Source organism: Ochotona curzoniae, unplaced genomic scaffold (genome assembly GCF_017591425.1).
Source record: "Ochotona curzoniae isolate NIBS_2020 unplaced genomic scaffold, NIBS_Ocur_1.0 contig_21, whole genome shotgun sequence".
NCBI lineage: Eukaryota > Metazoa > Chordata > Mammalia > Lagomorpha > Ochotonidae > Ochotona > Ochotona curzoniae.
This window is the reverse complement of record NW_024465322.1, coordinates 3453824-3478241: the sequence shown is the minus strand read 5'-3', so window position 1 is coordinate 3478241 and position 24418 is coordinate 3453824. Positions and strand designations below refer to the sequence as shown.

The 24418-nt window shown below is 43.8% G+C and overlaps 2 protein-coding genes across 2 annotated transcripts in view; one reads left to right on the top strand and one right to left on the bottom strand.

Moving 5' to 3' along the window:
- The window catches only part of CCDC146 (coiled-coil domain containing 146), an 83663-nt gene that overhangs the window by 20005 nt on the left and 39240 nt on the right, over window positions 1-24418 (top strand). The gene's annotated exons all lie outside the window — the stretch shown is intronic.
- On the bottom strand, window positions 7250-13084 carry FGL2 (fibrinogen like 2). The gene is made up of 2 exons (XM_040971219.1): window positions 12393-13084; window positions 7250-10496 (listed from the first exon to the last, which is right to left on the bottom strand). Exons 1-2 carry the CDS (start codon window positions 13036-13038, stop codon window positions 9790-9792), a joined length of 1353 nt encoding a protein of 450 aa, XP_040827153.1. The 5' UTR covers window positions 13039-13084; the 3' UTR covers window positions 7250-9789.

The following is a 24418-nucleotide window of genomic DNA, read 5'->3' as shown; positions in this document are numbered from 1 at the left end:
TCACCCTTATTCACAACTTACCTTAAAATGAGTGAGATGAAGGCTACTTTTTATGTTTAAAACTGTTTTTAAAAACCGTAAGACATTAGTAGATGCTTTGAGGGATAGCATCTGCTAATGTCTTACGGTCTTGAGGCTTGCAGCTCAAGGAATGATGGTTGTAGCGGTTCCCTTGGCTGGATGGAAGAAGAGTGACATGGAGAAGACCCTGGGTGGATGGGAAGGCAGAAGGGAAGGGAAGATCAGTGAGCAGTAGGCTTTGAGCAGTAGGCTTTGCATGCTTTCCCATGACTCCAGGCGAGCCAGCATCAGCAGATTGGTCTTTGGCTGGTATGGATAATCTGAGTAGGTTCTGCAGCACAGGAACTGTCCACATCTGTCCAGTACTTGGGCTTTGGCATGACTGGAACCAGGAAGGGTGAAGCTTGTGGGCTGGTTCGCTTCTGCAAAATGTGTTCCCAGGCAAAGGGGTAGGAGTGCACCTGGGAAGGCAAGGGGACTCAGAGGTAACATACTACCCACCTACTGATTGTCCAAAAATGGCTTATCTGGCGTGTGCACGTAAGGCAGGTGTTAAAGGGGCATGTCTGCCAATGCTGTGGGTGCAGTCAGTACAAAGACCCATTTGTTTCTTCCTCCTTGGGAATTCTCTTCACGTCCTCCTTTCCCACTTTGCTATGGAGCTGCTCCTTCTCCATCTGATGTGTAGGACCTCCATGTGTTGAGAAGTAAGGCCTCCGTAGACTGGTTGCAGACATCTGAGTTCATAGGCTTTATTTTGAGATTACTTATGACAGCATTCCTGCCATGTGGAGACTTTATGGCTTTCTTTCTGTTTTTAAAGATTTAACTTATTTTTATTGAAAAGCCAGCTATATAGAGAGAGGAGGAGAGATAGAGAGGAAGATCTTCTGTCCAATGATTGACTCCCCAAGTGACCTCAATGGCCATAGCTGTGCCGAACCGAAACCAGGAGCCTGGAGCTCTTCTGGGTCTCCCACGTGGGTGCAGGGTCCAAAGGCTTTGGGCCGTCCTTGACTGCTTTCCCAGGCCACAGGCAGGGAGCAGGATGGGAAGTGGGGCTGCCGGAACACAAATCGGTGCCTATATGGGATCTCAGAGCGTTCAAGGCAAGGACTTTAGTCGCTCTTTGCTGTTGGCACCCTCTGGGTTTTGTGTATACGCCAAAAGACCTTTGTTACTCCAAAGTTATAAACCTGTTTCCTGTGTTCTCTCCTGCCACCTTGATGCTTTGAGTCATTGTATTTTAACCTTTGTTCTAGCCAGCCCGTGTCAGAAGAAACGCAGAAGAGGTGCCAGCAGCAAGCTTACACTCCAACATTAAATCCCTTTTCTTCTTGGGCATACCTCCCCGGGTAGAGGGAAATGGTTACACCTGCTGTGACATCCAACGTGTAAAAGACAAGGGCACAAGGATTACCTGACACAAAACCTCAGGTTCAGGAGGCAGGAATTGTGCTGACTGTAAAAGCTACAACTGAGAAAGAACAGGCTGACAATATCTCCGCTAAATCTTAATGGTTAAGGGCAGGAAAATTCTCTGATCAGCAGTGGGTAGGAGCGTGGCTCAGGGAAAGACGGGCCTTCATTCTAGTTCTGCGTCTACTGGCTGTGTGGTCTTCAGCAAGTCGCTAAAACTCAGAACCTTACTGTATGCTAACCAAACCTTCGTCAGCTCATGGCAGCCTGGGGGTACCTGGATGCCTGTCTTCCACCTTCCTTTTTCAGTTGCCTTTGTCATGCCTTTCCACTGGCGATCCTACCCAGCAGCCTCCTTGCCTCGCCGCCTTGGCTGTGGGATAGAGAGGTGAAGCAGAGGGTGAAGTTTCCACACGCAGCCCCTCCTGCTGGCGAGACTCCCTGCCCTGTGCAGAAGGCGCATAAGCCGAATGTACTAGCCTTCTCATTCCTGCCTCAGGACCCCTCCCTGCACAGCCTATAGGAAACACAGACTTCCTTTCTGGGCAAGCAGCGTGGCTGCCTGGCACCCCCTTTTAGGAAATGCAGCCAACAAGTTTAGGAAATGCTGCCAGCGTTTCTCAAATTCCTCATTCCTTTTGTTCCCTCTTCCTTCCCATATTCAGGCTGCATTTCCCCCCTCCGTGTATCTCCACCCTGCTTCTCCTTGCTGTCTTTGGCCATTTCAATATTCTGTTGAGCAATCTTCACAGTTCCTTCCAGTTCGCCTCCTCCTCCAGGATCCCAAGGTCACCTCACAGGCCCAGCACTGAGTCATCAAGAGGTAGCTGGGGGGAGATTACAGACACTAAGATTGGAATTGTTCTTTGCCAGTCCTAAGGATGAAGTGTCGCCTCGCCTTGCCCTTACAGTCAACTTCCTCTACAGGCTGATCTGCCACTCTCCTGTTTTTGAGATCCTCTGTCTTGTGCCACCCACCCACCCCACCCCCAGCCAAATGAGACACATCATTGTTTTCCCAAGTACCTCCTGACTGCACCCTGCTGCTGCCTTTGCTTATCCTGTCCCCAGGCCTGGCGTTCCCTCCCAGTGTCTGGACTGTGGAATCCCTGCCAGTCCTCGTGAGAATTCAGACTTGAAGCATCTCACTGGCTAACAAAATGTGATCCCTTCTCCCCATAGTGCCGGAACCTCACAACACTTGGTCCTTCCTCTGCTGTTTTCTTAGCTATTCAATCAAAGCTTTAAGGGACTCTGAGTAGGGTGCACATGGTATCTTTTTAATATTCCTTGCAAACTGTCTTGCAAGTTGTTTGTGAATGTATTTTCCATGTCAAGTCAACCTAAACTTGCAACAGCTTAAGTATTTCAAGTTATGGAATCACCATATATCTAGTCTAGCTCTGCTTTGCCAGCTAAGCACCCAGAGGGATACATCACAGGGAGGCAGTGCTTTTTCAGATATTTCAAATTCAGGAAACTAAAGATGGAATGCTAAGATTGAATAAAAACAGGGCTATTCTAGGTGAATCATATGGCATGCATAACCCATTCTCCTGCCTTCTTCCCTGACCCCGTTTCCTTGGACATTCTGGAACCATGTCTGCAGATTCTTAAAGCTACTGAGGACACAGTCTGAAAGTAGCCACTCTGGCAACTGAGCCCATGAAATGCCCACCGTCATAGTCATCATAAAAGTATCTGTCTTTCTCCTCCAACTCTGATAATCCCCCCTGAGACCAAGCCCTCTCCAGGTTTCCAATAATTGACTTCACCCAGTTGAAAAAAATAAACAACAAGGTAGAAAGGAAGAGAAATTGTCACTACTAACACCAGCCCCGTGTAAGTGACGCTCATGTCTTAGGGCAACTATCTACCAAAACAGTTGGTAAACATGGTAAACATGTAATTTAGCATGTACACGAGAAGGCTGTGCTTCCAAAGAATCTTCTAGAGGACTCTATGCTTAAGCAGGATGGGTTAGGCAGGACCTTCTGCTCCGTAACCATGGAGCAAGATCATGTTTGGGGAGGCTGGGAGCTTGTTTTTCTTTTCTGTCAGGAGTTGTGATAAATTTGGATTTAACTGCAGGAAGAAAAATTTGTGTGGCCAGTAGGTTAAGTGGGGACATCAACACACTTGAAAATATACTCCTTTCTGAAATATCTCCTGTCAGTAAAAAAGAAAAAAGTATTATAATCATCATTTTGATAAGAGACAAAAAGATGCTTCACCTCAAGCTGAGACATAATTACAAGTGCTCTCGCTTTCTCAGATCCATGCAGAAGACCATAGGAGGGATGATATTGACCTTGGCTGTGTGTGTACTTTAGCCGTGAAATATTAGCCCATTTCAGGAGAAATATACCAGGAATGTCAAGAAAGCTGAAAAAGGGAGGATGACCCAGGAGCTTGTACGTACCAGGGTAGTCCGTGCCCCACCCTCCAGGGAAGGGTTAAAGGCTGGACAATATTTGACCTCCTACCTCTTCTCAAATAGGCTAGATTTTGTGCAAGGCATTTTACAATAGAGAATCAACTTATACTTCTTTTTTTTTTTAATGTAATTTTGTTTGAAAGGCGGAGTTAGAGAATCCTCTGGTTCACAACCCCAAATGGCTGCACCAGCTAGAGCTAAGTGAGCAGGAGCTAGGAACTTCTTCCAGGTCTCTCTTAAGGGTACAGGGATCAAGGCCTTGGGCCATCTTTGCGCCAGCTGCATGTGAGTACCAGTTCGAGTCTCAGTTGCTCTGCTTTCGATCTGGCTTGCTCTCACTCCTGTTGACCTCTGCTCAAATATCACCTCCCCGTGGAGGCCTGCCTTCACCGATCTATACTTGTATGTGAGGATATTCTGATGAGTCCAAGAAGCAGTTAATGCTAGTTCAAGGGCTTGGGTTCCTGCCACTCAGAGTGGGGCACCCAGATGGAGTTCCTGGCCCCCAGCTGTTGTAGGCAGTTGGAGAGTGGAAGAGTGGATGGAAGATTCATATTCATTCTCTTTTTCTCTACTTCTCTCTCTCTGCCTTTCAAATAAATATCTAACAACAGTTTGGTTTGGTGCAGAGCATTTTGGAATCCATGCACTCAAGGAATATTCAAAAACTCATGCAAAATATGTTTTGACTAAAACTGATTTTTTGCAATAAAATGTTTATTGCATTTTCTACAAACTTTGGAAATAGCCTTAAAAACAGCTTTTCTGCTTCTAATGCTTTTATCCTGCTTAATTTTTTTGTGTTGTTTATGTTTTAAATCTGTGTCTGATTAAAGCATGCACCCCGTGAGAGTAGTTTTGCCTGTGTTGGTCCAACCTTCCAGAAGATTGTCTCGGCAATGGTGTGTATTCAGTACATGTTCATTGAGTGATTTAAGGCTTACTCTTGCCCTGACTTTCCTGTCTTTGTGCCTTAGAATTCTGGGATATTTCTGACTGCCCAACTCTAATCAGCATATGCTGCTATTGAATCTAGCTTTGGGCTAACTTAGCAAGCAAACTGTTGGGATCAAATATCTCTTCGAGCTAGCCTATTGAATCCATCGTTTCACTTATCTATTTGCTTATTCATGAGACCAACAGGCAGATTGATTAATGATCCTGTTCACTGGTTCATTCTCAAGTACCTACCAATGGCCAAGATTGGCCTGGGCTGAAGTCTGGAGCCAGCACCTGACTACAGGGTGACAGGGATCCAGTTACTTGGGCTATCCGCTGGTGTCTGCCTACATATAATTTAACAGGTAGAATTGGGAGCAAAGCTGACACTAGAACCAAGGTCGTGTGCATTCTAACCAGCATGTTAACTACTTATCCTGAACACACATCCCAGTCCATGGTTGCTGTTTAAATATGACTGTATCCATTCAGTTGTGTCTAAGTTCCCTAGTGAAGCAACCTCAGAATGTGTCTCCACATGTCTTCCCAGCCTTCTACCAATAGAAACAGGCAAAGTTGAGCCAAGGCTTCTCCTCCAACTTGACTTCATAGCACCAGGGCAGAGGTCTCGTTACAGATCTGGAGATATGGACACAGAGGGGAGGAAGGAGCCAACAGGGAAATCAGGGCATGTCCTCTGGGGAGAAAGCAAGAGAAAAAGAAGCCTTGTCCGGTGTTGGGGACAAAGGTGGGCGCCATCACGCTTGGAGATTCAGGCTCTTCTCGGTTCTCAGGAAGCACCCGTTTTCCTCTTGTTTCTGGTACTTTCCAATCAACAAACAAAAGACCTGGCAAAACCACGCTGCAATACAAGTTGCAATTTTGGCAGAGTGCAGCGTAAAGTCAAACGTTAGATTCAGCCGCACTGGCTTGGTGCCTGCATTGCCTCTAGCAGGTGGAGGTGGGAGGGCAGAGGTGGAGGAGAGAGGAGATAAGAATTGAAAGTGGTTAGCAAAGGTAATTTTATTTGAATCTGTGTTTCTTTGGCAATGAAAGGAGTCATGGAGTTTGGGCTGAAAAAATTAATTTCCAAGTTGCAATGTGGTCACTTGGAACAGTCACTGGTTTAGCCTGATATTGTTGTTCCCTTGAGGGGCATGTTGCCAAGCTGTGTGGAAACAGTTTACCTGGGTCTTGTACCCCATTCTGGAATCCGTATGTATTCACATTTTGCTGTGGTCTTGCTGGCTGCACCACTTCCTGCCTGTGTTGACCAGCTGTCAGAGCCTCTGACTAGACAAGACTCTGCCCCTTTAGACAGCAGCTCTTCCTCTAGGGAAACGTGTTCAGCAGCAGCATCTCTGTGTCCCATCTCCTCCTTTCCTATTCTGATTCCTACCTCAGGGTAGAACCCAGATGTCTGCTGAACCGTGTCATCTGCACGGAGGAATGTAAAAGATGGTCAGGATCGAAGCCAAGATGCCACACCTCTCAGTGTCCTCAGGGAAGCATGCCTAGAAGAGAGAACTGTGTGGGGTGATGGTGATGAACAGATAGCTTTTAGTGTCTTTACAAGTACTCATTCAATCCTCCGCAAAGCCCAGAATTATCTCTTACAGTTGAAGGAAGCCAAGAACAGGATTGAGTCACTCGGGATCACACAGCCTACAGAGAGCAGGTGTGGGATCCAAAGCACGGGAGCTAAGTCCCTACTCTAAATCCTGAAGGATAAGATGAAAATCCATTGGGTGGGAGAGGTGGAAGCAGAGCATGGATCATGCCATGCTGTTGAGTATCGAATGTGACCAAGGGAACAGTGTGTACAGAGGAAGGAGGACAGGAAAGAACAAGGCTGGTCCAGGACCACAACACATTGAGTATGACAGCAACGGGAGTAGTGGCAGAATAGGAACCTGTAAAAGTGGGCAGAAATTAGTTCATGAAAAGGCCAGGTTTTGTCTTAGAAGAAATAAGGCTTTGTGGGAGGTTGTAGCACAACAGTCTTGTGAGTGGAACTGTACTTTTGTATGTCACCTGTGACACTGGTCCAGAAAGGGGCCCGTAGTCAGTGATGCTGGCAATAGAGGCTGCTCTTTGAGAAGTGTTTGGAATCACCCAAAAGAGGTGACTCGGCATGGGGGGCATGGCAGAAGAGCAGTGACATTCATGATGGGCTCAGAAAAAGACCCTGAGTTAATTGTCACAATGGGAAACTGGCATTTCAAACACGTGGACAGAATTTTAGAGGGAACTAAATTAAAAGTGTTCCTCTACTTGCCTTTGTCTTCCTGTTTATGAAATGGGTCTCTAGAATCTTCTGAAGGTCATGAATATCATCTAGCTGGGGAAGACACTCTACAACTTCCAGTCAGGACTCATTCTATTAACGTTAATCCAAAAAAACAAAGACACAGATTTAATATTTCCACAATATGTGAAGAGTAAGTCTTTCATTGTACAAGTCTTTAGAAAGACATAAGCCATTACTCCAATGTTACATTTATAAAAAGAGATATAATAATCAAGAGCTTATTAGGAGGAAATTAGCTGTCACTTTGACTTTGAAGATCTTTTCTAGGATAGCTATTCAAAAAGAAGACTAACAAATTTTGTTGCTTGGGTACATCTCGTGCTGTGTCTGTTTATGCCGTTTGGTTATTATATGGTGATGTCATAAGTCCATTTGGAGCATAAATGCTTATCAATTACGTTGAAGTTCCCCTCTCTTCTCCCCACCCTTTCATGACAAATGCAATAGCTCCATTTGGCTTATCCAAAAACCCCAACTTTAAACAACATTTTCAAAGAATGGTAATATTCAGAAATAATAAAGGTAATAAATTCCAACCACCAGAATTGAATGTAGGCAAGATTTTAATGACGTATTTGTAAAGTCAACCTACCTTTATGAACATTAGCTTATATTAGTGAATAATTAAGGCAAAAGGCTATATATTTCCAGATGATCAAAGTGCAGAATATATCCCATAATGGGTGACATGAAATAGTTCCCAAAGAAATTTTCTGTTACAGAATTTATTGGAAAAATGTTATAAAAACATAATAGAAAATAAGTTTTATCCTTTGAAATAAAGTAGGAAGATTAAAAAAAACTGAGTATTTATATTAATTAGCAAGTTATTTACCACAGTGTGGCAATAATGACACCTGGTACCTGTTAAATCAGAGACCACATTCTATATGAGGATGTGTCTTCATTAAGAGCTGTGTTTGGAAGTAAATCTATTCTTTATCATACAACTTAAGAGTACTTCCATTTATTTATAACTATTATATGAAACAAACATGTATATATACATAGATATTGGAACAAACACTGATTTTCCTTTTTTAAAAAGTAAAAAAGTTATAGCATGTATATATGATATCCAATGAGTAGACGCATGACCTTTGAAGTTTATAATAGTTTACAAAAAATAGTTTATAATTTGTTCATTATTTGATTTTACTTTGATTTCTCTTGCTTTAACATTTTAACAATATTTGTAATAACACAATTTTCATCATGTTTACCTGAATTCTTTGCGTGTCATCCCTTTTTAAAAGAATCTTGTTTCTTTAGTTAAAATATTCTGCAAGTACCCGATTTTTGAAAAATCAACTTATATTACCTTTATTCTTTCAAATGACGGGTAAAGATATATCTTTGTGAATATATTCCGAAGCAGTGTATTAGAAGCAGGCACCAGAAATTAAACATCAAATTTATTGCTGACTTGCATATAATAATCACTCCAAGATTTTACTTGCAGTTTTAAACTTTACTTGCACTGTGATACCACTCTTATCTGAATTGATGCTTTTCCCCAATGCTGAACTTAAGTGTATGGCTCTTTTAAACACACTGATTAACCCACAAGGCATGAATTTTAAAAGATCTAGAGCTTAAAAAAAGAAGCAGCAGCAGCACCTGTCTTTGGATTACTGTTAGCACAATAAGCAGTCTGTCAGAGCTGATGTACATAATTACTGAACTACTGTTCTATAGCTTTCAAAATCTATCTACTTTTAATAAATAAAGCGTTAGCTTTCTAGGAAGTGAAACCACTTAAGGCTAGCTAATATTGTTTTGGATAGAAAATTGGCCTTCATAGCGATATAACCTATAAATAAATGTTATTCCCCACCCACACCTGGTCCTCCCGGAGAGCCCCCAGTAGTCTAGCACACCAATGAACAGCTTCAAGTTAAAACTAACATATACACAGAACCAAGGAACATTTTCTGTCACAACACCTTAACAGTCAAACTTCTAATGAGTTATCAACAGTGAATGAATTTCTTTCAACCTATTGTCTGTAAGGTTAACGATGTTTTCTGAAAGCATCTTAGTGGTGACATTAGGCTACCACATTTACATTTAAAACAACATTTCACCTGTCACAAATATTACATGGATGGGTTGAATTACATCTGCTATTTCTCTTTGCTTGGAACTAAGATGCTGAAGGGTCTTCCTGCCTTACATGGAATGTATGTGGACTAAAGATTATGATACTTAGAGACGAATACCCAAATTACTATCTGTGGCTTGAAAAGAACGAAACACCTTCAGATGTGTTTAGGTCATAATCAAGATAACATATGAGGTGTGTAGAAGCTGGCCTACTGACCAGACACTTTGTATTGTAGCAAGTAGAACAAGCCATACATAGAGATCTTTGTAACTAATGGACATCTTAAAAAGTATAAATCGAATGTATAATCTGGAATACTCCAAGTGGCCCACAAGCATTCATTGAACAACAGCTTAACAGCAACAAAGAACCCAATACTGCGTATTTTCTGTTTTGTTACCATTGCCATGTAATGTCTAAAAACTTGCCCCTTGGAGGAAACTTTAGCTCTGGACAAGCAACATTTTGGAAAGGAGGCTTTTCTTTTCCCAAAATGTTGAAGAAACTAATTGCCCAACTGTTACAAGCAGGCCCAGAGGAATGAACACCAGAGACTTAAGGCTTAAAGTGTTTGGGTCGGATCATCATTTTGGCCTGTTTGAAGGAGGACTTAAAGCCACCGGTCTGCACGTCAGTTATGCCAGGCCAGGTGCCCCAGAAAATGCCATTACGGATACCTTTGTACTTTTGGTGATAGTATTTGCCATTTAAGTTGGCAGAAAGGCATGCATCAAACCACCAGCCAGAACTATAGTAGTGCCCGCAGTTGCCGGAGGGATATCGGTCATTGTCCCTATCTGGGGTGGTGAAAAACTTCATATCATGGTTATAGTGTTTGCTGTAATGTAAGGCGTCCCCGGCTGTGCCGTTGTAGTTACCGACGTGCAGACGGTATTTGAGAAACTCGTTGGCGACGTAAAACTGATCATACACGGCGTACAGTTTGACACCGTGAAAATCTTCCAGATCAATCCTCAGGATCATCTCCTTGCTCTTGGTCAGCAGGTGAATTTTATCGTTGCCCAGCCAAAATTCTCGTTGGAGGTTGCCGAAGCCTGCCTTGTAGTCTCGCCAGCTCCTGGTGAAGTTGGTGCTCCCGTCGAGGCGCGCCTGCAGCACCGTCCAGCCACCCCCCATGGTCTCCATGTCGCAGAAGACTTGGAAGCTGCTGTTCCTGGGATCCGGCGTCACTCTGTAGATCTCGCTGCTTCTTTGGCCCATGGCGTAGTAGTCAGAACAGTCTTTGTAGATCAGATGTTGAACTGAAGGGAGGCGGGGAGGAAGAGGAGGAGGAAAGCATCAGATTTTGTTAATAAAAACTGCACATCCGAAAAAAAGATTACCTGTCCAAAAGTATCTTGAGAAGGACAGCACATTCTGCTAACCTTAACTTGAACTTGTTTAGCAAGTGCATAAGGGTTAGGTGCTTGTTGGATCTGGCTGGCAAAAACACTCCTTTTCACACCCATTGCTTTCGCTGGTTCTAAAAATTCAGATGATTCCAGCTGTCCTAGAAATTTATTTCGTACTTAGGAGAAAAAAAAAAAAAACAAAAGCAGAAAAACCAGGCTTCCATTTCCGTACCCTAAAGGATGGGTAGCCTTCACGTCACGTGTTATAGGATTTGCTCCAAATGACACATTAAAATTGTAATATACAGTATTCACCATAAATTCACATCTTTTTTACTAGATATCTACAGCAGGAACATTTCTTTCTCAAGAATATATCAGTATTCTTATTCTGAATTAATGATCTAGGAGGTTACTTAGCCTTCCACAAATCTGGTTTCTAGAAAAAAACGACACGTGTTTCTCCTCAGGGTAAATGTAATAAACAGATCAGGGGACTCTGAAAGAAGCAAAAATGCCGATTTATTCCAAGATGATTTCTTGCCTAAGATTTAGTAAAGTTTGTTTATTATGATTCTCTAAAGCACAACAGTCTAATTCATCTGTATTTAGAACTCAGAATAGGCAGAGCTTTGCCCCAAAACTTTTAGAGGAAAAATGGGACAAAAAAAAAACCACACCCATTTTGTTCATATTGTGACAAGTGGCTGGGCAGTGCTCGCTCTAACATGGACTCAAGGATGTGCCTCTGGTGTGCAAGGTGTGGCATTTTGCACGTTGCCAGCGGCCCTTGAAGTCACCAGCCACTTTCCCTGGCAGAGCCCCTGGGGCTGGAATGGACCGGAACTACTCGGGCCAAGTGAAAGGGATTTCTCCCGTCGCCCCTTCAGTGCATGGTCAGTGGCGGCCCTGATGGAGAGATGGCTACCCAGGGATTGGAAAGACCACAAGCAGCAACCGGCTTCCACCAGAAACTCAGGCAGAAGGACAAGGATCTAGAGGAACCAGTGGCGCTGTTATTTCAAATGTGAGAGTAGGCGTGTAGAACCGTGGTCTTAACAACCCCATTAAAGTTCATTTCAGTAATTGGGGTGCTGAGGATGCATTCTGTTTTGATAGGCTCAAGTTCTGGCTCAAGGTAAAAGGGTAAGAATGTACACTTTTCCTTAGCCACTGCCAAAACGCCCCCTACCTTATACCTTGTACCATCAGGTCTCAAGGCCACAGGTTGAGCTCATGAGCAAAGCTGCTTCTATCCCACCTAAGAAAAATCTCCTGCCTCCACTAGCTTGCTGGGATATTTTTGAACTTGAGGATTATTTACTCAAGTCTTCCAAAGACCACTTGGGACCACCGAGAAATGGTGGTCACAGGGCCAGGAGGCACTGGTAACAAATGAACACACACACCTGCAAACATTGCCTGTCCCTGTTTTCCAACACTTAAGTGAAGAAAGCGATAAGCTAAATACACTGAAACATTAAGAAATACACACACACACTCTCTCTCTCTATTTTTGTGTGTGTGTGTGTGGCAGAGGGGGTTGGTGGTCTGGCTTTCGCAATTGAAGATCCTGAAACTGAAAGTGCTTGCCAGGGATGTTTCTAATTGGTCATGTATCATTGCTGTGCTCACATTTGAGTGGATTACTTGTTTTGTTTTTTGTTGTTTCCCCCCCCCCCCTACCCTGATAAAGAAAAGGCGTAATTGTTCACTCCGCCATCCATTTATTTACTCAGGTTAATGTTTTATGGGCACTGTCTTAACCCTATGACATCCACACACGAATGATAAGAAAACACGTACCCAGAGGAGACTGTATTTGTTCCTGGTTGGGACACTTGGAGCATTTGCCGTCCAAGCTGTTGACCACAACTGTCAGATTGGCCACTTTGCTATCAATGTAATTCTCGATGTTGTTCATATTTACGAGATTCAGCTTCTCCAAGCGACCCTGAAGCAGGCTGATCTCCTCTTTGGCATTCTTTAGCTCCGAGGATAGCTCATTCACCTGGCCTTCCAGTTCCTCCACCCTGTTGCTGTCCACAGCATGCTCCGGGGCTCCGGTGCTGGCGGGAAGCAGCAGCCCACTCCCACCCTGGGCTCGGCTGTCATCAGCCTGCAGTTTGCAATCTTGACACGATTTCTTCAGACTGCGGACGATTTCCTTGAGGTCCTGCAATTCCTTGAACACCTCCTGCATCCTGCTGAATTGCTTGGGGAGCTGAAGCGTCAGTGGCGGCAGGCTCACCTGGTAGGGGCACTTGTCACCCTCGCACTTCCCCGTGCTCTCCAACCTCACAGCACAGGCGTCCTCGGCGGCGGCTCTCTGGTCCTGGATCTCCTCCTCGGTGGCGCCCAGGGTCGCGGTGGCGTTATTTGCCACAACTAGAAAGCTGGAGGCAGCCAGGACGGCTGAACTCAGCCAGTACCACTGAGCTGATGGCTTCATCGCGGCTGTGCGCTCAGCCCGGCGTCGGGGGAAGTTTGCGCCTCTCTCTCTCTCAGGCTGCTTTAATCACCCGCAGCAGCAGCTGCCTGAGTCAGACTTTTGCCTGTTCCCAGAAAAGGGCGGGAGCTTATGCATCACAGGAGGAAGAGTGCGTCCTCCCGGGCAGCTTTGCCAAAACCCTCGGTTTCTCTGCCATCGCGTCCCACTGCAGTCCCGCCGGACACACGGACTCAGCCAGGTGGCTTTCCTGAAGTCTCACTCTGCCAGTCATTGGCTCTGCGTGCACTCCAAAGAAATCATTGTATTGAGCTCGACTCTTGGGGGTGGGAACAGAAACGATTTTGAAAGACCAATGTGAAGCACAGAAATGCCTACCACTCACTCATCAATCTTTTTTCCTTCTTAGAGAACTTGTATCTGCCTCTTCTTGGACTTTCCAGTGAGAACTTTTGGAAAGTTTCTAAAATAGATTGAGGTGCAGCCCTCTGTCTTCTAAGCGTGGGTTCTCTTTCTTCTGTTTGGAAACCAGAAGAAATTGAGTAGAAAGGAAAGGACAGGAGGCTGGGGTCTTTTTTTTTTTTTCCCCTTCCTTGGTCCACCACGCAGTGCGTGTAAATAAGTAAATGCTCCAAGTACATGCAGAAGTTCATTATCATCTTTTACAAAAGCCAGCAGCTGGGTCTGGTGCCCTTCCCCAAGAGCTGCCATGGTGCTGACACCTTCCAGGCCACCCAGCCTTGGATCTGATGTGCATCCCGCTGGCTGGCCTCCTGCCTGCGGGGTGGGTTCCTGCATTCCAGCTGCAGGACACCTGCTGTGCCTTCTTGCCCCACTCATTGCAGCACCAGCAGAGCTTCTCGGGCCCCTCTTCCTGGGCACTGAGCACCTTTTTAGGGAAAAAGGAGGAGCCCCTCAGAGAGGGACCGCCTTCTGTTATTTTCATTTACACAATAGCATCTCGTATCAGACTTTTAAAAAAATCGATTACTGCTTAAAAAATAAGCTCGGAATGGTTAGAGTGCCCGGGTTCGAGTCCTACATCGCTCCAAATCCAATTTCCTGAGAGGGTGTATCCTCAGGGTAGCTGGGGGATAATCCCCGTGGTTGGGTCCCTGAGGTCCACTTAGAACTCTGGGTTGCAGTTGCTCCCCCTCCCCAGCTCCTGGGTTCACGCTAGCTCAGCCTTGACCATTGTAAGCCCCGGGAGATCCCTTTGTCTTTCTGCTTTTTGAACAAGAAAGGATATCAACATGACTGCTATGAATAAAAATCAGGATTCTTTCTTAGGTCAAGGCACTCTGTTCCCTAATTCCTTTTGTTTTTCTTTAGCCTGACTCTCGGGTAACTGTTCCTTGCAAGCCTGCCCGCAGGTCGCTCCACTCTCTTGTTGAAATGTGTTGGGTTCTTTGATGCTTCCACAATTGCATATACTGTTGAGTACGGGGGACCTGCCTTTGAACTCCACATCTGGCACTGAACAGCTCAGCCCTTTACAGAACCTTCCTCCTGTCATTGCTGAGCCGCAATGGCAGCGAGATCCACTGACTGAGAGCTTAAGGGTAAAAAATGCAGTATGTAAACTGAACATTCTTTTCCAACGAAGCTGTCACGTATGTTCTCTACACCTTATTCATTTTCTTTCAGTTTTTTTTTCATCTTTGCAGCTAAAAAGATTTATCTAATCTCCAAATTTCCTTCGCCTCTCCCTATCCACTTCTAAGCCATGACATTCCACTCATGTGAGGGGAAAATAAATGAATGACGAATGATGTTGATATGAAGGTACACATAAGCTAGCTGATGACGTATTTGATAAGTTGAGACGTATATGGGTCTGATAGGTAGGTTCCAGCACGTTAGTGATAAGCTAGCCTGGGAATCCATTGATTTAGCCTGTCAAGTATTTATTGAGAATTTGCTGAACGCCCTGTACCATGCTGCAACATAGGTAATAAGATACATGCTGTAGCTACAACAGTTCCTGTCTTGTTACCTAAGCGCATTGTACACACAAGACACTCTCCTAGACACTCGACCTAAAGCAGTGAACAAATCAGAATTCCTTTTTCTTCTTAGGAAGATGCATCGAGGAGCTTGTATTTTCTTCACATTGAATTTCCGAGGTGAAACCCTAAGTAGTTTTAAAAGTGTCTAAATAGGAGCTGGCGCCATGGCATAGTAGGCTAATCCTTCACCTGTGGCACTGGCATTGTATACAGGTGCCAGCTGGTATACTGCTGCTCCCTTCTGACCCAACTCCCTGCTGATGTCCTGGAAAGGCAGTGGAGGAAGGCCCAAGTCCTTGGGTACCAGCATCCATGGGAAAGACCAGAAGAACTAATCCTGGCTTTGGGGCAGCTCAGCTCCAGTTGTTGTGGCTCTTTGTCAATTAGCTGATCAGAGAGCTCTCCCTGTCTCTCCTCTCTGTAGCTCTTTCAAATAAAAATGGCTTTTTTAAAAAAGGAGTCTAACTGTAAAAAATTACCATTTCTGAGTCTTGCAGTGAGCTTTCAGTTCATCTGTAATTCAATATTTTTTTCTTTTTCCTTTTTAAGATGTATTTATTTTGGGGCAGGCACAAGGGCTCAGCATGCTAGTCCACTACCTGCAAGCATTGGCACCTCATAGGGGTAATGGGTCATGTCTTGGCTGCTCCACTTCTGATCCAGCTCTCTGCTCATGATGTGGATGATGACCCAACTGCTTGGGACTCTGCACCCAACATCAGAGACCTTGAGGAGTTTCCTTGCTCCGGATTGGCTCAGCTACGGACATTGTGGCCACTTGGGAGTGGAACCAGCGGATGAAAAATTTGTCTCACCTTCACTGTACAAATCTGCCTTTCCAAGAAAAATAAGTAAATCATTAAAAAAAAAAAAGATTTTCTTGTGAAGTAAGAGTTGGAGAAAAAGAGAGAAGTCTTTAGAATTGGTTTACAATTGCTGGTTCAGTTCCCAAATGGCTACAGTGGCCAAAAAGGGTGATCTGAAGCCAGAAGTTTTTTTTTTTTATCTCCCAGATGAATGCAGGGACCCAAGGATATGGACCATCCTCCACTGCTTATATGAATCAGAATTTTCCGTCAAGTATTGCTGTTGACCTTTTGGCCCTGCGCATGCCACTTAGCCAAGGAACAATGGCATAGATCTATCTAAAATCTTGCATGTCCTTTGGGAACTAGCTGCCCCTCTTTAGAACCCATGGACAATCCCTTAAATAGATGTTGAGAACTGCCTCGTTAATCAGATCCGATGGCACTGATAGGTGACTCTCCAGATTCCCAATGTGAGAAATCCTTGGCCCCTTGAATATAAGCAATACTCCAAGTGACCGCGCCGCACAAAGAAACTTCCACCCTCCTGCAAAGTGCAGAACCCCTGGGGGTAGAGAGCAGAGTGCCCCAATTACGCAAGAAGCTCTCACACTCTGCTGTCTCACTACTTCCTCCCATCTCTGCTGGACTGCCACCTACACTAAGCAAGTTGAGCAAAGAAAGGACCCAAAGCAATAAATGGCTTAGCTGTGGTTTTATAGTTTTTAAGAGTCTGTGCTGGAATTTGAACCTTGGCCTGGCTTCAAAGTTCATGATTCTTTATTTTGTTTTTAATTATTTTATTTATATAAAGTGAACAGATGTATGTATTTCACAATGCAGTTTGAGGGGCATAGTAATACCTCACACACCTACCCTCCCTCCTGCCTGTATTTCTTTTCCACCCTTTTTTTCTTTTCTTTCTTTCTTCCTTCCTTCCTTTTTTTTTCTTTTCATAGGTTTTTTGCCATTGCACACTTATCAGTTTATTTCTGAATCACAGCCTTAATACTCCATTAGGTAAAGAATTCTACAGCTAGAAGGCAGAAAAGGGAAAAAAAAAACACTGCTCTTCAAGATATAGACAAAGGGTATAAACAGGGGTTCTTAAACTGTCACATTACATGTTATATGTTTTGCATTCCACATATTAGTTACCACAAATCAGGGAAAAATCTGAGCTATTTGTCTTTTTGGGAGTGGTGTATGTTACTAAGCATAATGGTTTCCAATTGCATCTTTTTTTTTGTTGCAAAAGACAGGATTTCATTCTTTCTTACATCTGAGTAACATCTCATGTTTATATATCTGGTATTTCTTTCAATCAGTCAGCTGTTAATGGATATCTGGGTTGGTCCCCTATCTTAGCTTTTGTTAGTTGAGCTGCAATGAACACGCGTATACAAACAATTTTCTCAAATGCCGATTCATTTCTTTTGGGTAAATTTCGGGGGGGGGGGGTAGGATGGATGGGTCATCTGGTAGATCTATTTTCAGATCTGAGAAATCTCCAAAACTGGACTCCCTAATGGTTGCACTAGGTTACAGTCCCACTCACAGTAGATTGGGGAATCTTCTGCCTGCATCCTCACCGGCATATATTGTTTCTTGATTTTCAGATGATAGGCGTTCTATCTAGGGTGAGGTGAAGCTTTGTTATGGCTTTTATTTGCATTTGCCAAATGAGGATCACAGGACATGGACCCGCAGCCTTTTCTTATGTGTCTGTTTGCCATTTGTTTTTCATCCTCTGAAAACTGCCTGTTCATGTCTGAAGAGGCAACCGGCGGAAGAGGAGAAACACAACAATAATAAAACAGTCCAATTAAGAAGTGGACCAAGGACATGAAGCTACACTGCCAAGTAGGGGGAGAAACACGCCAGAAAGGAATCATAGAACCATGTTATGGTTAGCCGGCTGCTTGGCTCCACCGCAGCTACTGAAGACTCGAGCCAGGGGATAGGATCTTCCTTTGGTAGCCGCATTCGTAGCTGTGAATAGTTGGTGTTGTGATAGACACGCAACAAGAGCTAAGGACTCGGTGGCAGGAGGGGAAGGTGAAAGGATGCAGACGTTATCATCAAGGAGTGAGAGGAGCCACGGAGCTGAGAAATGATGGGGAATGGCAGGGGCCAGGGGAGAACTCTGAGCTATACCTCAGGATACAGTGAAGTCACAGCTTGGCAACGGCAATGGAGAGGGAACAATGGGGTGGGGAAGGTAGTGGTAGTGAATTATTCCACAAAACCCACACATTGATATATTATATATTTGCTGAAGGACTATACTATTGTAATGATACAGTGGAAAACAGTGTGGGGAATGTAAATGGGAAGATAGGAGGAGGACATCCCTGAGCCTACAGATCACAAAAAATGAAAAAAATTTTAAAAAGTAAATTTAAGAGACAATCTACCTTTCTAACATCTGAATTGGATTTCTAAAGTAAATCTTTATTTCCACTAAGGTAATATTTTTTAAGAAAGTCCTTTGTTTCTATTTGTACCATAGTTAATTTAACACCAATTATTTACATTGATAGTAAAATTTAATAATTTCACGTATTTATAGTCTCTCATTACATTCCAGAGCTCTTGATTATTCCTTATGGAGTGTGTGTTTTTCTGATAAGTGGTCCAAAAAATGAATGTTTTACTTAATTCGAAATGCCAGCGTTAAATATTTATTTTACTGTGCCTTAGAGATTGTTATCACTGGGTACAGATTTCATGCTTACAGCAGCCTGGTCTGGGCCAGGCTGACGCTAGGAGCTGGCAGCTTAATCCGGGTCTCCCACAAGGTGGGGCAGAAAGCCAACTCCCTGAAACATCATCTGGAGCCTCCCAGCATGGCAGGAAGAGGAATTCCTAGTAGAGGCAGGTCTTGAACACAGGCTCTTCAATATAAGTGATGGGTATCCCAAGCTGTGTCTTCACTACCAAGCTAAAAAGAATCTTTAGACAAAAATCCTGATTTTAGCAAGCCACAGAGAACAAGAATTGGCTCGTTTGAGTAAAAATTTCTCCAGTCTGAACCTATCGCCAAAAAACCAAAAACTATTACGTGAAATGCTAAGGCTGGTGGACCAAGTGAAGCACAGGGCAGAAACATCACAGATTGGCTGTGAATGAGACTGGCATGCATTGGCTCAAGTCTTCAGAGGGAGATTCCTCAGTCAATGTTTAGCCACATAAACTCTTGTTCTGTACCCCCTCTTGGGCCACTAAGTGTGGATTTTGATGTCATCTCTCTGGATTTTTCAGAGTCTTGGGGAACTTCACAGTGCTCGACATCCAGGAAACAATATGTTGGTGTTTATTTCTTGGATTGGAAACTGGTCTTAAGTTTCCTTTTCATGTTCCTGATGCAAGCCAGAAGTCACAGGAAAGAATGATGAAAATCCAACTGTGGCTTTTCCCATCTTTTCTTCATTTCTCATTTTTCACCATCCTGTAACTTTCGTCAGCCAGTCAGTCTTCCAATTGTTGTTTCATTCTCCAGATATCCATGACGGTAGGACTATGCCAGGACAAAACCAGGAGCCCAGGACTCTGGATGGGTCTCCCCTGTGGATAACAAGGGCAGAAGCACCTGGATGTGTTAGAAGGGAGGCGACTCAAAAGCAGAGCCAGAACCCAAACCAGGCATGGCACCCAACCCTTTGACCTGGTTTTCTGTGCTTCTGTAGAAGCTATCTTGGTCTATATGGAACTGTGGTCGACACCTGAGGAAAGCTGATCTAACACAAGGCCTGTTCCCCACTTCTTGTGCCTCCAGTTGTTACACAGCACTATAGCACTGTGCTCAGAGATCATATACAGTGAAATCACCGACAAAATACACAACTATTTAAGGGGGCGGCATTGTAGCATAATGGGTGAAGCTGCCACATGCAATGCTAGCAACCCCATTTGGGTGTGATTCATGTCCTGCCTACTCAATTTCTGATCCAGCTCCCTTACGGTCTGAAAAAAAAGCAGTGAAGCAGAGCCTAAGTGCTTGGGCTCCCTGCCCTCCACGTGGGAGACCCAGTTCCTGGCTCCTGGCTTCAGACTGGTGCAGTCCAACCTTTACAGTCATCTAAGGAGTGAGCCAGCTGATGGAAGATCTCTTCTCCCTCCTACCCTCATCCTTTTTGTCCCACCCCCAAAACTCTTACTTTAAATAAATTTTAAAAAAAGAATCACTTTTCTTTTTCACAGTAACTTGAATTTCAGGCCAGAGCCAAGCTTGGACAGAGGCTCGTTGCCTTGGAATGGGGTCCAACAGGTGCACCGTTGTCAGGCATCCCAATACCCTTCCGCCGTGCCAAGGCATTGCCCTTTCCTCTTGCTAATCTCAGAATGGCAACTTTGGCGTTTTTTTTTCCAAGTTAGATCACCAAGCAGGTTATAGTGTTGGCTGGATAACTGCCAGCCTGCTGGAATGATGCCACCTAAGCACAAAGGCACACTTGCTATCTCATGCGTTAAGCTTACCTCAGCCTCTTAACCCACCTTCCTAACTGCCGACACCCCAACATTGCCCACTGGCAAAGAAGAACAGGAAGTGGTTAGGATGAAAGAGTTGCAAAAACCTGAAACTTTGTTGCACGCAAGTGGCATGTTTATCTTTCCCACCCTGCCCTGTTTAAGCTTGATTGCACGAGTGCTGAGCGTCCACAGACCGTCGTGTTTCCAGAATGTGCAGGATGAAGACAGAGCTCTATAGAAATATAAAAATGCAGGAAGTAGAATATACAAACTCTGGCTACAGAGTGGCTACATGACTGGCCATGCCCTAATCATTGTAGCCATTTAGAGAGTGAACCAGCAGGATTGAACTCTCTTTCTCTCTGTCTTCAAATTAACCTTTTAAAACTTAATTATAGATTAAATACTTTATTTTCTAAAAGCATAGAAACCCTAGTATTTTTACACTATGGTTAAAATAAACATATAAAATATATCATTTAAATTCTTTTTCTTAAAGATTTATTCACGGCCCAGTGCGGTAGCCTAGCGGCTAAAGTCCTCGCCTTGAATGTGCTGGCATCCCACAAGGATACCAGTTCATATCCTGGCTACTCTATTTCCCATCCAGTTCCCTGCTTGTGGCCTGGGAAAGCAATCGAAGACAGACCAAAGCCTTGGGACCCTGCACCTGCATGGGAGACCTGGAACAGCTCCTGGTTCCTGGTTTTAGATCAGCTCAGCTCTGGCCATTGTGGCGGCTTGGGGGGGTGAGCCATTGGACAGAAGATTTTCTACTGTGTCTCTTCTCCTCTCTGTATATCTGACTTTGCAATTAAAAAAAATCTTTTTTTTAAAAAAAAGGTTTATTCACTTATTTTGAAAGAGAAGGGGAGAAAGAAAAAGATCTTCCAGGATAAGTGTGGTGATATAACAAGCTAATCCTCCACCTGCTAGAACCAGCATCTCATATGGGCACCAGTTCATGTCCCAACTGCTACACTTCCAGTTCCCTGCTTGTGGCCTGGAAAGCAACAAAGCTTGGGCCCAAGTCCATAGGACCCTGAGCCAACATGGAAGATCAGGAAGAAGCTGCTGGCTCCTGGCTTCAGACACGTCCAGCTCTGGCCACTGCACCTATTGGGGCAATGAATCAGCAGGTGGTCCCTCCTTGTTTTGGTAAAATCTGCCTTTCAAATAAAAATAAATAAATCTTAAAAAAAAAAGCTGTCATCTGCTGGTGTACTCCCCAGATGGCCACAAAAACCAAAAACGTTGCTGGGCTAGAGCCAGGAGCTCCTTAGGGATTCCCCATGAGGGTGGCAGGGACCCAAGTACTTGGGCCATCCTCCACTGCTTTATCCTAGACCGTCTGCAGGAAACTGGATTGGAAGTGAAGTAGCCAGGACGCAAACTGGCACTCCTGTGGGATGCCTGCGTCCCAGGTAGCAGTTTGCCCCATTATATTGCAACACCAGCTCAATATCAACCATTTTCAAATGTAGCTGAATAGTATTCGGTATAGCCACGTTGCTATGCAACTATCATCATTGTCAATCTGTTCCAGTGACTTCCTTTTTCATGCCACACCAACCCAGCTCCTGGTAACCACCGTTCTACTTTGTCTTAAAGAATGTGACTATGTTAGGTATTTCACATGAGTGAAACCTTATCCTAGGTAGCTATTGGTCGCTGACTCATTTCACTTACATGGTCTTGAAGGTGCATCCATGCTGTTGTATATATTAAGATGTCATTCCTTTTTCCGACTGGATTTCCTGGGGTCTGTATACTTCACATCTTCTCAGTCTGTTGACCGGCATTTGAATCAGTTCCAGTTTTAGCTGTTGTCAGCAGTGCTGCTAGGAAATTTCAGGCACAAATATCTGCGCAAGTCCCTGTTTTCAGGTCTTTTCCGTATTTACACAGAAGGGGAATTGCTGGGTCGTGTGGAACTTCTGTGTTGATTTTCCCGAGGAAGCACCTTCCTGTTTGTTTTCACTAGCCATGCATAAGGGCTCCAATTTTGCCATAGGCTCACCAGCGCTTGTCTTCCATTTTTTAAATACTATCCCGGTCTGTGTGGAGTAGGATTTCGTTGTGTTTTGGCTTTGCATTTCCTTAACGATCAGTAATGTTGAGCATCCTTACACCTGCGAGAGGCCATAGGCGTGTCCTGTTTGGTGAGCTGTCTCCTTGAGTTTCTTTGTCCACTTTGAATGGGACTTTGTTTCGTTGCTCTTGAATAAAATCCTGCTACCTTTAACATCTTGGGATCCTTTCCTGATGTTAAGTGTTCATAACTTAAATTTTATAAAACTTAGACTGTCTCCTAATGGTTTCTGTTCTTTCTCAATTGGGAAGTTGTCTGCTTGCATCAGAGAGCCCGAATTTAAACACATGATTTGAATCATGTACTCAAATATGTACCACCCAGGTTGAAAATGAAAGCATTTTTACCTCCCAGAAATTCCTCTTGTGCCCTCTCACTCACCCCAAAGTGGGTGCTTATCCTAACTGCTCTGTTTGTCCTTTCTTTGCTGTTTGGTTTTAACACCTGAGCCTGAATTCACAAGCACCAATACTGTGGTTTTAGCTGCTTTCGAAGCGTGATGTAAACAGAATCCTATACAATCTGTTCTTTTTCTGCTTAAAATTCTTTTCACTCCGTGTCGTATTTGTCAAAGCCTTCCACTGGATCACAAGTATTTTGCTGTTGAATTCTTACACCTCTGCTTGTGTACTGCGTTTCTAGTGGATCCTGGGATTGCTTCTACTTTTTTTTTTTATCTGTTACAAATAATGCTACTGAAACATTCTTGTCCATGCCCTTTGATAGACTTAGTGTGTGCAGGTCTGGCTTCTAATCCTTAGAGTTTCTGCCCGGTTTCTTCACTTTTCCCATAGTAACTCTATTTGAAAGTGAATACTTTCTTTGTATCCGTGCATACCTTTCCTTATGGTTGTATATCTTATAAAATTTAGGAAGGTGTGTGCTTTAAATGGTTGGATTTACATGCATGTCACGATATAATTCTCCTGTCCCTTCTGTTTTTTTTTTAATAATTAATTTTTACTCTAGTCTCTTGGTTCCAAACAGTGACAGTGAAACTAGCTACTATATCTTGCCTCAACAGCCTCCGTTTGACACACTCTCTCCCTGCGCGCATTGTCTATACGCTAATGCCCTTTATGCCTGCCAGCCTAAATGACTCAAGTTCTCCAAACGTCTTTCACACTCTCTCCAAGTCGCCCACCAGATTAGGTTCCTCATTTCTGAGATTCTCCAATTTGTTTAAAACCGAGTAACACGGTAGGATTGAAGTCAAATCTTCACCAAGTCTTGGCCGGCTTTATAACTTTGCTCAAGTTTCTCACCCTACCGAGTTCTGTTTTTATGTTTTTGTGGTCCTTGGGTTGCAATGCCTAGTTCATGGGGTTGTTGTGAGCATTGAATGAAATAACTTATCTAAGAGTACGTGACGCATAACAAGCTCCCAATAAATAAATCAATTGTTAAGCATTAGTTTTGATATGGAACAAGTTAGTTGCCCTTACATATTCATTGGAAAATACCAACTAGTTAAAAGTATGAATTGTTTAGTCAGTACTTATGGCATGTCCGCATTTCTTAGGTATTTGTGTATTCTCTCTCATTCATTTTTTTCCAACAAGAATTTGTGGGTGCTTTAGGGTAGGAACTTGAGGAGACAGAATTAAATGTGCAAGAGTGGTTCCCACCTTCCCGGGAACCATCTTTCCACATATCACAAAGAACACAATTTCTGAAGAAGTTATTTTTGTCTCCACAACTCCCCTGATAGAATTCCTGACTTGCTGGTATTTGACTTGCCTGGAAATAATGTACTCATCAGATTGTGTTACTGGATATTTGCTTCCTATCTGGCTCAAACCCCTGCTCACACAATAACTGCTGGAACAAGTTGTTTATCATGTTATCTATATTTCCCTTTCAAGCCACAATTTGCTTTTCTATTGAACTCAAAGTACAGCGCCAAAGAGATCGTGTTTGTAGATAAGAAATAGGTTCTTGATGTCAACTGGCAGTTTCCTGTTTTTGAACCCCAACAAAATATGGCTTGCCAATACCATTTT

Excerpts from the sequence above, each read along its gene's own strand:
- FGL2 (XM_040971219.1), bottom strand. The coding sequence starts at position 13,038 with ATGAAGCCATCAGCTCAGTGGTACTGGCTGAGTTCAGCCGTCCTGGCT. Across the intron at positions 10,497-12,392 it reads ACAAATACAGTCTCCTCTGG|TTCAACATCTGATCTACAAA; the intron begins GTACGTGTTTTC and ends GCCTCCCTTCAG.